This window comes from Pomacea canaliculata, linkage group LG3 (genome assembly GCF_003073045.1).
Source record: "Pomacea canaliculata isolate SZHN2017 linkage group LG3, ASM307304v1, whole genome shotgun sequence".
In the NCBI taxonomy this organism is placed as follows: domain Eukaryota; kingdom Metazoa; phylum Mollusca; class Gastropoda; order Architaenioglossa; family Ampullariidae; genus Pomacea; species Pomacea canaliculata.
In genome coordinates this window covers 5,889,630-5,904,222 of record NC_037592.1, presented here as the reverse complement: position 1 = coordinate 5,904,222, position 14,593 = coordinate 5,889,630, and the positions used below count along the sequence as shown (strand labels likewise).

General features: G+C 39.2%; 1 protein-coding gene across 2 annotated transcripts; it reads left to right on the top strand.

Moving 5' to 3' along the window:
• Positions 1–692: 692 nt before the first annotated feature.
• Positions 693–12,461, top strand: LOC112560517. 2 transcript variants are annotated; one of them, XM_025232434.1, is made up of 6 exons: positions 693–711; positions 1,167–1,280; positions 1,804–1,957; positions 8,169–8,316; positions 9,020–9,151; positions 9,532–12,461. In XM_025232434.1, exons 3-6 carry the CDS (start codon positions 1,903–1,905, stop codon positions 9,770–9,772), a joined length of 576 nt encoding a protein of 191 aa, XP_025088219.1. In that variant the 5' UTR covers positions 693–711; positions 1,167–1,280; positions 1,804–1,902; the 3' UTR covers positions 9,773–12,461. The 2 variants fall into 2 exon arrangements, with proteins under 2 accessions (XP_025088219.1, XP_025088218.1); XM_025232433.1 differs by having other exon boundaries at positions 695–711; positions 1,167–1,360.
• Positions 12,462–14,593: the final 2,132 nt, after the last annotated feature.

The window sequence follows — 14,593 nt, the reverse complement described above, 5'->3', positions numbered from 1 at the left end:
AGGTCAATAAGACTGAGGCTCGGCGCGTGCCGATGAAGGACGACGATCAGGAGCCGATGGTGGAGGGCAAATTACCGGACATGTTGTCTTTGTGTGAGTGCGGCCTTTTGTCAACAACAATTTTCCCAGAGCCTCTTTGGCACTGTCTGCAAGCAGGCGGGCCGACGATAAAGAAATGAAAAGGAGGCGGCGAGGAGAAGAGATCGATTCTTGCTATTCCCTAAGAGCTGTTCCACGATAATTTTTGGAGTATACTTGAGAGGAGTTTGGCTTGAGAACACTTCCTACCCGTGCACGTGCATAAACACGCGCAGTCTTACCCTGGACTGGCAAGGAATCCAACGGTTGAGCGGTGAACATGTTCTGTCCCTTGTTGAGACTTGTCTTCCTTGGAGTCAAATATTGATCCCCTCACTCACCTACTCACCACACACACCTTCTCTCACTCATCATTCTCCCACATCCACCCCGTTTACCCATTCACCCTGGGTGTCTTAAGAAGCACGACTCAGCTGACCTGTCGGAGCTGCGTGCGATGGGCACACCCTGACTGCTGGAACAAACAATGGCTGCAGATCAATATGGCCTCCGCGATTTATTGATTCCACCCTACTCCCACCACCACCACCGCCGCCACCCGGAATGTGTGTAAGCCGGACTGTGTCTTCCACGATGGATTCACAATGGTTTCCGTGATTTTCTAACTTCTGGGTATAGCTGATTCAAGTGACTTTACCTTCAGCTGTCTTTTCTGTAAAAAAAATGTCACAAGAAATCATCAACAATTGTTAAAATATTCATCTAGATTTGTGCATCTCTCATATCTCAATCTATCTCTTTATATGTCCACCGTAAGTGTTATTGTAGTGAACATCAAACGATAATTTCGCAAAAATTGTAATGAAAAGTTAGCTGTACTTCTGTAATAGAAGTAAGAGTGATGATGATAATGAAGAAGATGGTGTTAGCTGTACTTCTGTATTAAAAGTAGGAGTGATGTTGTTGATGATGATGATGATGATGATGATGATGATGATGATGATGATGATGATGATGATGATGATGAAAACACAGTCAGGTGACAATAGACAGAGAGACCAGTCATCTATAAATACTGTACGTATCCTTGCCGCTTGTTTGTGCCGCCTACGGCTGCTGCATCACAGGCTCCATGTGCGCAGTCTCCGTGACCTTTGACCGGCTGCTGCTGCCGCTGTCCCTGCTGCTGGCGCTGCGTGTTTACGGCAGGTGTGAGACGAAAGACGTGGTGTCTGCCGCAGGTGAGTTGTTCTCTTCGGTCCTGACTGTAGAACAGCAGATGATTGCGCATTATGGCTGAATTTCCTTTGTCTTCATCTCGGTATGTGGATTTGTTTACTGGTTGAAAAATAATTATTTTTGATGATGATGATGACGATGACGACGACGACGACGACGACGATGATGATGATGATGATTTACGAACTATAAATGTGACGCAAAAAGGCAGGAAAAACACAGACATCAAGTTTAGATGGGAAAAATTTTATTCCAAAAGAAAACATTCACTGATTTTAGTCAGAACCCAAAGATGATGGCAGACCAGGTAATCCTATACATCGGCAGTTTGCCTCCATTAGTTTTTCCTTCTCTCTATATAATTTTTCCCGTCTGTGTGAGGGTTGTAACAGGTTCCCCTGTGTGTGAAAGGCTGGCTGTTACTTGTGTAATCATGCATGGCAGGCTCTGAAGGCAGCAGGGACTTGCAGGGAGAAGCAGATGAAATATTTAGTGTACATGAAAGAGACCATGCTTTCTTTACAGATACTGACAACAAACAAACCTCGGTCCTGCTTCGCGTGCTGTTGGGAGGATAACTCAGCTCAATGCCAAGTCATTGAAAGACATCAAAGCTGTGTAGTCATGAGCCGCTGGCGGTCTACCTGGCTCTACCTGCTGGTCACCGTCGTCGTGGAAGGTGAGTAAGACTCGACATGTTTGAGACACTAACCTGGTCATCGTTATATTTCCATTTACGGTCTTTCCTGTGTTTGTTTGTTTGTTTGTTTGTTTGTTTGTTTGTTCGTTCGTTTCAGTTTTCTTTATTTCTCTCTTCATCCATATTCTCCCTTCCGTCTATCCTTCCATAGTTGTGTTACTTTGTCTTCTGTCATTTGTTATTTTAGCCATAGTACACATTATTTGCAGCTATTTGTGTTTTATACCCAGTCACCGTGTTCCTGTTTTCTTATTTCTAAAGATTTCAGAGTGACTATTTGTTGACACAAACTAAAACAAATTGATTTTCTTCGGTTCTATTTTTGGAGCATACGTTTGGTGTTACATTACTTTGTTTTGCTGTAAAAAGACTGTAAAGCTGTTTATTAGCCAACATTATTGCTGAGTGATGCCTTTCTATTAATTAGCTTTCGATCCAAACTTGATAAGACTTAAATGCTTATAGCACCTTTGGCAAATAATGTATTCAACACACAGAACTTGAATATTGTGGTCTAGTCATAAAGTATATCTCTTCTACTCGAAGGTAATGAATTCTTCTTATCCAACACATAAATATTAAGTTCATTCTATTTCTATTTTTTCACCACTCTCTTTTCTTATAAGTGAATCTTTCTCTTCATTCTTTTGTTTTAAATGTGAATTATATTGTTTACTCGCGCTTTTTTTTAGGCTGGCTACTTTTCATTTTTGAAGTCTGAGAAAATTCTGACTTAAAATATTTATTTTGAAATTTACCTTCTTCAATAGTGACTGATGAGACCATGTCCATGAGACCGGGTACTGTGAAGTTTAAATCTTGTATTTGTGTTTTAGAAAGTGAAAAAATAGCGATAGATACGGGCTGGGAGAAAAAGTCCGACAGGTAACATGTAGTAACAAAGAACATTAAGCAGGTGTGTACCTTAGCAATTGCCTGTAAGGTGTTGTATTGTTTATGTAGTACGTCATTCATTTCGTGGTAACCAGCGCTTAAATTTAAATCAAACATTTAATTTCACTTAATTTAATTTCAATTCTAAAACCCTGATATTTACTCAATATAGGTAAATAGTATTAAAATGGCATGGTATTGCTGTATTCCCTCTAGTCTTCGCGCAGTGGATTGTGCCAAGGAAGTTTAGACCAGATTTTCAATTTTTAATCCTGAAATTACAAAGAAAATAATTTCATAAAAAAATAACAGAGTTAAAATAATAGAGTTCACGAGGAAGCTGAGTGAAATGAGATGTGGGAATACAGTAGACAACGTGGACAGTTTGTTTAGAGCAATCTGCTGTACCATCGTGAGATAATAGACAAAGTAGACAGAAGAAAGACCAGGACATGTGGGTGTGTCATCACCCCGTACATACAAGGTGTCACAGAAGTTATCTCCCACAATATCAGGAAAAACGGGGTTACTGCCCATACTAAACCTTGCAGCACCATCCGTAAAAGACTAGTGGCAGGTGAAGACAAGACTGACAAGCTGGACAAGTTAACCATATCATGGCTGCCCCCAGACTCTTGGGGGTAAAAGGATAGAAAACCTCATTAACAGAACATGAAAGGGAACTAACTCATTGCCTCGAAGATGTCACCAATTTGGACCAAGAGGCTCAGTGATTCCAAAGCAGGGGGAACGATGTCATTTAAATCATGGCTTCAAAACAAAAATGTCTCAGTAGAGACCAATAAGGGCACTAACTGTTGGCAGTCTACAACAGTCCTGTTCAGTCTTATCTCAGGTTGTGCACTGAACATTTAGCATGTAGGTGCTGAAGAAGGAGTATGGATGTATGTGGAAGCTTCCAGTGTGCGATACTGTTTTATCTTGACTGTTAGGTTTAGCATGTCTTCTACTAGACAGGTGTTCTTTTCCCTTATTAGTGATATCATGTTGTGGGCAACAGTAGACAAAGTAGACAGGGACTGTTCTAGATTAATGTCATGTGCATGTCGTGAAATTGTAGACCAACTAGACAGGATGTCCTGTACTAGTCCTCTACCTTGCTGTGTAAACTAATGTTAATGTCGACAGCAGCTGCAGTCTGTGGTCCCCAGTGAATGACATCCTGCGTTAAAAACAGAAGCAGGTCAGCCTCGGACTGCATCAGTCAATAGCCAACAGCCGGGTCATTTCCCTTTAGGGCATCTGCTTGTTGTGCTGTGATTATTTGGTAAACACTGGGCTTAGTCGCTGATGATCTCGTTGCTGCTATCGATTTGCGTGTCTGCATCCACCCACCCTCACCGACACACACACGCACGCACACACACGCACACGCACACGCACACACGCCGCCTGTCTGTAGAGCAGATGTCAAGGGGCTTTTTGTCATGGGGAGGAGAGAGGTGCCAAGGAAATAATTGCCCTCCCACCAGCCCCACTGTAACCGCCGCACGGGCTGGACAGAGGTGTAGGATGTGACGTGGGCTGCCAGTGCCAGACTCTCTGTCGCCGCGCATAATCGCCGTGAGAATGGCAGCAATTATACCCTCGTGCCCGCCATGGCGATGTGAGAAATGATACGACGGTGTTATTGATGGATAAATTTGTTGATGTCGAGCCATGCTGGTGACTGGCGCAGAAATCATCATCATCATCAGCAGCAGCAGCAGCAGCAGAAGAATGAAAATGACATATATAACAACATTATTAAGACAAAGGCAACAATGACGATGATGATGGTGACGACAAACGTGATGATGACAATAATGAGTTATCCTAACAATGAACTCTCCAAGTGCAGGTGTAGAGAATAATTCAAGAAATAAAACAAAAATAATAACAACGATATCAAAGGAAATGCTATATAAATTAATCTATAAAAGTAAAAAAAAAACCAAACCAACAAACAATAGAAAAAAAAAACATATACACGAACATTAAAAAATACAAAAATAAAAAGCAGGAAAGCCCATTGAATGGAAGGATCCACTGACGGGAAAATACATTAAATATTCTTTACAGTCACTTTGTATGGTCAATTTATTTAAGTATAAAACAAAAAAATAATAAAAACAGTGATGACATCAATTAAAGATATACATAACAGTCTCTGAAAATTATCTGTACTCATATTTTGAAGTCGTGGTTTTGCAACACAAGTGGATGACTTAGGAAAATATTGATCAGTTTACCTGTCCTTCCAAAGGCCAACCACTTGTATTCTTCTCTTCTGCTTTCTGTCCACCACGGTGACGTCATAAGTGCGCGCGCATTCCCCGTTTTTCTCCGACTCGAGGAGCTTTGCCGCGCGGCAGCAGTGCCGCCTCTTTTTCCTCCGCTTCTTAAAAGGGAACTAGATGTTTCAATGAGAACGCTGGTGTGTGTGACAATGAGTGATTGATGAATTTTCTATGACAGGTTGACATGTCACGTGTTAATGTCGCACTGAACAACAACAAACATAAAAGTTCGTTGCCATGGCGCAGGTTTTTAAATGAGAAATTAATCCAGCCATGAAACAATCATGGCGACTAGCCATGTACTCACAGCCACGCTCGCACTGTCTGATGGCTTGAGTCTGGGTTTACTGGGTTTTTTCCCGCCTGTCTTCTCCTTGTCTGACTCGTTTTTTTTTCTGATTTGTTCTGTTATAAATTTTTGAGTGTCCTATGGTTTTACTGATTTTATGTCAGTCTTTTTATTTACTCGGTTGTCTGTTGATATCGATGTTCTATTGAATTTTATCTCACATTTTTTTCTGATTGTTACACATCAAACGAAGGAGAAATGTAAATACTGATGAAGACATGAATTCAATGAAAAACCAATTTGTCCAACTTGAAGAACATAGTAGTATGATCACAAGCTTCATACCGCTACATTGTGATAGCTGATTGGTAAAAAGCCTGAATCTAGTATATAAAATGAAGAATACTGAAATAAACTGTATAATTATGGGTAATCAAAGAAAGAAAATGAAGCACACAAAATGGTCCTGTCATGTAGACATGTAGACAATGTGAATCGTGATGGCGAGATATACCATTTCCTTCCATTGATTGTCGTGTGCACACAATAATGCTTTATGTACCATCAGGCACACAAGAATGCATTGTATTCATTAAAGCAGGTCGTTCTTGGAAACCACACTGAGAGATATGCACGTGAGATCGATACTCGTCAGGGAAGGCCACCGTCCCGTTCGCAGGACTTGCCCGCCAAGCCACTCATGCGAAGGAAAGTAGCAGGAGACAGCTCCCGTTGTTTGACTTTCCTTTCTGTTGTCTTTCTTTCCTTTTATGTGCTCTTCAAACAATTTAAACGTTTAGAAAGGACAAAGAAATCAAAAAGCATGCTCGACAAACACAGGCGGCTGTACTGAAAGGTGGCGTGAAAGAAGGGAAGAGATATTGAAGAGGGGCTTGAGAAGGCAGACGTGTGTGTGTTTAAGAGAGAGAGAGAAAGATAGAGAGAAAGAGAAAGATAGAGAGAAAGAGAAAGATAGAGAGAAAGAGGGGTCAGATTGACCAATCAAAAACCTACATTGCGATCCACAGTAGCAGAAGGTCAGCAAAAGTCAGCAAAACAGTAAGAATCGGGTGAGGATGGTTCGTATCTGGGCTCCGCCATGCCTCATTCTGAATGCGACACCTATTTGCAGAACTGACCGTCGCTTCCTCCACCCTGTTTGTATTTGAGAGAGAGGGAGGGTGGGAAGAGACTGAGTAGTTAGGATGTCAAAGATGGGGAATCAATTTGTAAGAGACACGGTAGCAGTCGTAGGTACCAATGGAATGAGAAAACAACTATAAGCATGTGCTTGTAAGACGGACTATAAACTTATTATTATTGTTATTATTGTTGTTGCTGTAAATGAGGTTAGGGAGGAGAGAACGAGATTCTGAGAATCTGTCAGCTTTTCAAGAAACACAGTACACTTATTAAAACAAATACCACCCGATTTTTTTTCTTTTTTCCATCAACGTCTTACCTGCTTACACCTGAACGCGGTGGGAGAAATCGATGTGCTCCTGGCAGGATGTTTGTACGTGTCTAACACCGCCATTTTAAGTGTAGGTTTACTGGTTGCATTGAGGACGCCATGTTTGGTTTTTTGTTTGTTTTTTTCATGTTTTTTTTTTTTTAATTAAACGTTGGCACACATGAGTCGTGTTTCCATAGCAACTCTGTTTAACATTGGTAACAAAAATCCTGCCAGCGGGTTACAGAGACCCGTGTGTGTGTGTGATACGACAGAGAACCATGGGTTCATTTTATTTTCATTGCTGAGAGACTTCAAGGTCCGACACGGCGATAAAAGTGTCGGCAAACACACACAGGGACAGACTACAAAATAAAAGGAAGTGGATACCTTTGATTTGTAACACTAGCAGGTACGCGCGTGCTGTCTGATGATACCTGGCCACTCCACCACAATCAGCTCTGGCAGGCTGGTCGAGTGTCGAGTACATTTTTAGCCAGAAGAAATAATTTAAATGTTCGGGGACTCACCAATGGCTAATAACTTTGCATCATTCATGGCACTCGATTGCGTGGTCTGTGTGAAAAAGCTGGTTCCGGCTTGTCACCTTTTATCATTCATCCACATCCATAATACATGGATATGTGTTACCACCTTTACTGCTTTCGCTATATCAACTCCCCACATGGCTTCTTTATGTTTTGTATTGTCCATACCGTGGACTTTACCTTGCTGTAATTTACCTGTTATGTCCCTGTCATGTTTGTCAATAAGTTATTTTATTAATTCAGTGGCTATTCCCATTGTTTTCTTTCCTTAACTTTCAGTTTCTTGGGTGCCACCATAACCGCATGTATAAAATATGTATACGTGAAGAAAAAGCGAGCACCACGAGAGCGATGCACAAAAGAATTAAAATGTTTGAGCACCGAGCAGATCGGGTGTCGAGGTATCTCTATATTGTTCATTCATTCCTCTATTGACCGTTGGAGGAGCATTCCATACACCCCCCCCCCCCCCCACAGTGCCGCCGAGGTGTAACCCGAATTTGCCCTCAACTGCTGGAGCCTGTATATAAAATAAAACACAAGACTTACTAACTCAAAGCCACCAATGATAACTATTTAACCCTTAACCATAGGTAGCAGTTATTGAAGTGAGACAGGTAAGGTCAAGAGCAACATGGCTAACTTGCTGGTCTAACTACCTTCTGGTCAGGTAAAAAGATCATTTTTTTACTCTGTGTGTCTACAGTTGCCGTGTGCACCACCAAGTGCTACAGAAACATCAATCTCGGGGAGGGGCCTGAGAATGTCTACTATTGCTATGACGACACGCTACCCGAGTGCTGTCAGCAGGACGCCACCTTCACCTGCTGCGAAACCAGCTCCAGGAAAAACCTGTAAGTCTTACACCCGGATGGAAATAGTTTCTCCAGTGGTGTGAAAATGCTCGTACACAGCCGTCCCAGCCCACATGTAGAAGAAGCAAATATCCTAGACACATCTTCATGTTGTTCAGTGTGTCTATATATACCTCACTGTGTACTGGCTATCTTGCACCTCATCTTTATGTTGCTCAGTGTATCTATACATACCTCATTGTCAGACTGTTATCTTTTTATCATGTCTTGGTCGTGATGCTGCGTGTTAAGTTCACAGCCTTATTATTATAACTAATTCTTTTTTTTTTTGTTGTAAAGGCATTTAAATGTTAAATTGTAGTAACATAAAGTAGAAGAATGTTGGTCATAAGAACCTTGAAATAAAACCAGATAGTATCAATACGAGAAATGTCTAAACATTTGCCAGGTGTAACTCATTATAATTTACCTGTCACTAATGTTCAAATCACATACTGTCATTAAAACCTACAGTGCTAGACACTTATTTTTACTACAAATGCTCTAGAATGAACGAGAAATAAACAAGTTCTTACTAAAGAATTTCCGAAGTGCATGTTTTTTGTTTGTTTGTTTTTAAATGTCATAGTAGAAGTACACTATACTACACCATACAAAATCGTATAAAAATAATTATTCAGCAACAATTGCAAAACAAAAGGTGAATAAGATTATTTACTGACAAATTCCACTTTTTTTACAGGAGAGAGCAGCTGCAGTTGTGGGGAACAGTGACAGGTTTCGTGCTTATCATAATTTTTGTCTTCTTGTGCTGCAAGTATGACTACAGCATCTGCAACGACGACAGGCCGCTGGTTGAACGAGTGGGCCTCAGGCAAGTCTTTTGTTCCTTTCTTCTTGTTTTCACTGATTTATTTGCTTTCGGGAAGGAATTGACTATATATTAAATGCAGCAACAACAGCCATTATAAAGGAATAAAGGAAGTTAATTAAAGGGACGATACCTGAAAGTCGATGTTAGATAAGAGTTGCTTCCCGTTATACACACCTTGCTTTTGTTTAGTGTAACACGAAAACAAACAAACACGCATGCACGCACGCATGCACACACACACACACACACACACCATGCTGTGTCTGTGTCTATACATTTGTCTGTCTATGATCTACACATCTTTCTATTATATATTATTATTACTCAGTACAGTTATTGATTATTTATCACATTATTTATCAAATGTTTCTGTGGAGCAGGAAGGCCCCGGAGCTTCGCACAAGCAGTGTGACTCCCACCCACGATGTGTACTCTTACAAACAGACCTACGACAACCGCTTCAACAACCGTCTCTACGAACGCCTACCTCCTCTACCCCCGTTGTCCCCGCGCCCTGGGGAGATGCTCAGCAGGGGAGACTATTTGCGAGAAGAAGAAAAGCGCCGCAAGGGAGGCAAAGCAAACGAAGCGTTTGAGTACGACGAAGACCTGCTGCTGTAAACACGGTACAGAGAAAAACAAGGGGAACTAGTGGAAATCAAGTTTCTAGTCCAAATATCGACATTACTGACAATATCTGGCTAGAACATTAACGTGCCTTGCATTTCAAAACGCTAAGGGCAAGTACTCGGGAAGGCTTGCTAAATAAATGGGAGACAACAAGCTATGGTTACGAATGGAAAAGCTCTCTCGCACAGTTATTTGTTCATTTTGCACAAGCTGAGTTAACTTAAACTATATTTAAGAGAAATGTCTACATAGCGATGCTTTGTTTGCAAATATCGTGAACTAAATTTGTCTTAAGTATTACAGAATGTTATAAGAAAATTATTTTATCATCATATTAATTTCTGTAACTGTTTTTCTCAAGCAGAATACCCCGCAAAGTTTAACGTAAGATAAAATGAATAACGCTGTAAATTGTTCATTTAATTTTTATTGAAAATTATTTAAAATTAAAAGCATAAATAATAATAATAATATATTATTAATAAATAGTATCGATGTTTTGTGTCAAGTTTACCTTTGGATTACAGCATAGGTCGAGATAGGCGAGCTCAACTTTTCCCCCAGAATCGTGATCAATGCCAGGAAAACTGAACATCACTGCTATTTAAAGTTGTTATCGGTGTAACATTTATTTGTAAGTGTTGGTATCAAACGCAAAATTCGTTAAATGCTTGCTGTGCTTTTTGTTTTTGTTTTTTGTGTTTTGGTTTTGTTTTTTTTTTGGTTTTTGTTTTTGTTTTTTGTTTTTTTTGGAGGGGGATGTACGTGTGCAATTTTGTTAGGGTAAGATGGGTGTTCATAAATATACAATTTCGAATCCGTCCATTTACAGATATCTACATGTATGGCCGCTATTTTCTCTGTGCCTTAGATGACACTATTCTTACTGGGCACTGAACCGTCCTTAAATCACAGAGCATCTCATTAACATAATGATTTTGTATTTGATTTTTTAAAAACAATCATGTCTTATATTTGTTTTACTGCAAATCGCTCACTTTGATTTCAAGGATTTTATATGGGAGATTCCAGAATGATAATAACTATAACATGTAATGTAAAGAGATGACCACGTTACTAAAATTATCCAATAATGTTAATCAAGGTTTGCGATAAGAACAATATAGACGGCGTATCGGATTAAGAAAATGTTTATTTTTATAAGAAGATTATATTCTACTCAAAAGTACAAAATAAATGAAAATAATCTTAGAATGGGACACACACAATATATTTATATATATATATATCAAGGGTAGAATCTTACTGAATCTCTAAATCTTGAACATTTGAAGATTTACATTTGCAAACACCTTATTGAGGGGAATATGCGATATTTTAAGGACTTTGTAAACATCAACAATTTAAAAAAAAAAGTATCTGCTTTTACTATTCACACACACACACACACACGAGGCATAAAATATTATTACTGGAAATTTTAGTGATCTTTTACCTTCTAGGTTTTTGCTGAAAAATGGATCCCTTTCTTCGTCAGCCTGCACACAGTTTTCTTTCAGTGATAATCTTCTCTCCGTTGTAAGACCTTCGAGATCGAGTTTTGTGTTGTTCTTTTCATGGTGCTGTTGTAGATGTTGTTGATGGCCACCTTATCACAGTTCCCTCATTTCTTCTTATAATATGACCTTGTAAGACCAGTTTGTCTCGAAATTCTACATTTATGAATCACCATTTAAAATTATCAATCTTTTACTTCAGCCTCATTATGCATAAAAATTCAGTATTTATTGATATTTGCTTTGGCTGTTAAAATGAAATACATTTGCACAAAAACATGAATATATAACGCATTTGATGAATTTCTAATGCCAAATTCGACTCTAAAATATAATATAATGAGCCTTACAATTACAGTATTGCATGTCCAAAGTTATTTTTATAAAGCGGTTGTCTCACACTTTTCACGACTTCTGCCATAAAACCGAGCTTCTAATAACATGATATATTAGAATAATAATTACAAGAAAATGTAGCGCAGTGAGTCAATTGAATTTGAAACTGAGTATTGTATTTTTATGTATTTTTTTATTTTCAGTGTTTAATATTGATATATGACTGTCGTTTGGTGACATCCTTAATAAGTGACATTGTTGTTCTGAGTTATTATTATTATAACTTTCACTGACAAAATAATACACGAATAGTAGTTTAAGTTTGGCTTTAATAATAATAATAATAATAATAATGATAATAATAATACCAACTACAGATTTAAGTGCAAGGGTTAACTAAAAGCGCTGTACATCAGAGTTTACAAATGATCCCACAATTACCATTACAATAAAGAAACACAAGTCTCAGCAAAAAGATGACACCATGGTAGGCAAAAAAATCCTGAAATAAAGAGGAAAAAACCGAAGAGTGAGTCAGAACAGTCTCTTCGATTATAAAAGATATTTCTTAATCAGGTAGGTGAAACTTGAAAGCTTCAAACGTAGACACAATTGGCAGATAAAGGGAAAAAGAAATCCAAAAGGTAAACCAAACATTATGAGTATGTTGTGAAGTGTACAATACTTGTCTTTAACTTATTTAGACTAAGAGAGATATTCCTCTAACTGGTTGAAATTCATTTCCTAGCTTGATTATTTGTGTTTTGATTTTATTAACAGTTTGTAAATTACATTTAGTGACCAATAAACTTAAAACCCATACGTTTGAACTTTGTATGTTTGGTGTTAATGTGTGCAAACGTCCAATGCAGCATGGAATGACAACAGCGAACACTTGAATGTGCATGCATGTATAAACAAGCACGCGCGCATACACACACCTATATATATATATACACACAAGAAAGAGTGAAAGTGAGTCGCACCAGTGGATATTTTAACAATGGGTTTATCTGTCCGTTTTTCTGTCAAATTGCGTGTCTGTCTGTCTTTTTCACTGTACCCGTGAGTTTTGCTGTCTCACCCTCTCCCTCGTCATCATCAGCACAGGTAAATGTGTAGCAATGCTGTTTTCTTCTTCACCTTCCATGCGAGAGGCAGCAGCCCCAGCCTGCTCCTAGCCTCGTAGCACTTCACAACAATGTGCTGACAATGTACATCCGCCAGCACCTTGCAGGCCATTTTTCTGAAACAATACCCGTTTCAGCCTGGGTAGGCTGCAGTCTTTTTCTTCGAACCTTTTGTGATCGAAACCATTGTCCGCCACCAGGTTTAAATAAGCTGCAGCAATACCAGGCTCTACAACGAAGCCATTGAGGAACTCATTCTATGCAAGCACCTGAAGTCAGATGAGCATCTTCAGACGAAAAATAAACTCTTCACCCAGAGCTGATCAAATGGAAACTCTCAGGTCATAAATAGACAAACTCCTCTAAGAATAAAAGGGGACAGGACAGATTTCACTGGAAAAGATGAGAGATGACATGTTTAAAGGACAAATATTCTCAGAAAAATCTAGACTATCTGTTTAAAAGAAGCAAAGTCAACACTGAAGGATGTGGAGAGTTGTAAAAAGAATGGCTTTATTATGGATCTGTTGGTCCATTTCCCGACTGCCTTGATGGCAAAGTGGACACCATTTTGGGATGAGTTTTTTGACAGGTTTTGAAGACCAGAAGTCAGACATAGGAAGAGGTTCGAACCGCAGGGAGACACGTTTTTTACTTAGGAGCGTGTGCTGACGAAAATAAAAGGAATGAAAAGACGATGCAAGTGATGACAGTTGCCAAGGGAGAGTGTCACAGTGATAATTTTCTCCAGAGAGGACACTTGGATGTGCAGAGCTGATGATGGAGCTACCTCAGGACTATTAGACAACAGGAGGCAGCCACCTTGGATGTTGTTATGGATGGATAAGAAAGAGCACTGCACTTGTCTTGGATGCTTGGCTCTCTTTGACTTTCTTCTGCATGATGTCTTCCATCTAGAAGGTAAATGATTTATAAGAAAACAATAGAATTAAGATGTTTCTTTTTTGGTTCTGCCTTCAACAACTCTCATTGTTCCCCTTCCAATCATAGTTAAAAAGTCAAGAAATTATTTCAGAGTATATCTGGAACATGAAGAAATTTATTCAAGTCCAAAAATTAGTGGTCGCGAATTCATCAATTTATGAATATTTATTTTTACAAAAGCTAAATTTAAAATAATAGAGACAACACATGATCATAAACACAAACTGTTCATAGACTGTGACACACTAGACAAAGAAATGTCCATACATACATTCGACAGAGATAGGTTCACACATACATTTGACTAGTTTTCGAATTCGCTGCTGCTGACTGGCTTCTAAATACCACAGAAGCAAAAGACACTTTAGTCCTGGCGAGTGTAAAAGGTTAGACAGGGAAGAGTGTCGGCGGACATGGTGACACAGGAATGCCGACCGTTTGTTGCGGCTGGAGGGGAGTTCTTTTATGCAATCATGCCTGCGTTGTCGGGTATCTTCGGGGATGGAGGAGATGCTCAGATGCTGCTCACAGAGTCAGCTTGAGATAGTTTCGAAAAACACAAGGAGAGCCTTATACTGCTCACATTTTGTGCAAGATCATGTAAAATAGAAGGACAGCATTATACTTCTCAACTTTTGTTCAGAATCATGTTGTTTGGTGTTTCCCTCTTTCTCTTGCCCATCCTTAAGGTTTTCCGAATCCTCCTACGTCTGATACCTTGTTGTCTGTCAGTATACTTATTTATTTTGAAAGAAATCTTAGACGATTTAAATTCACATTTTTTGATAGCCTTAAAGACTTTCTCACATATGTTCTCTGATGTAATATATTGTGTCGCTTAACTGGAAAACAAGTAAAACTTAATAAATATTAGAGGGAGCAGT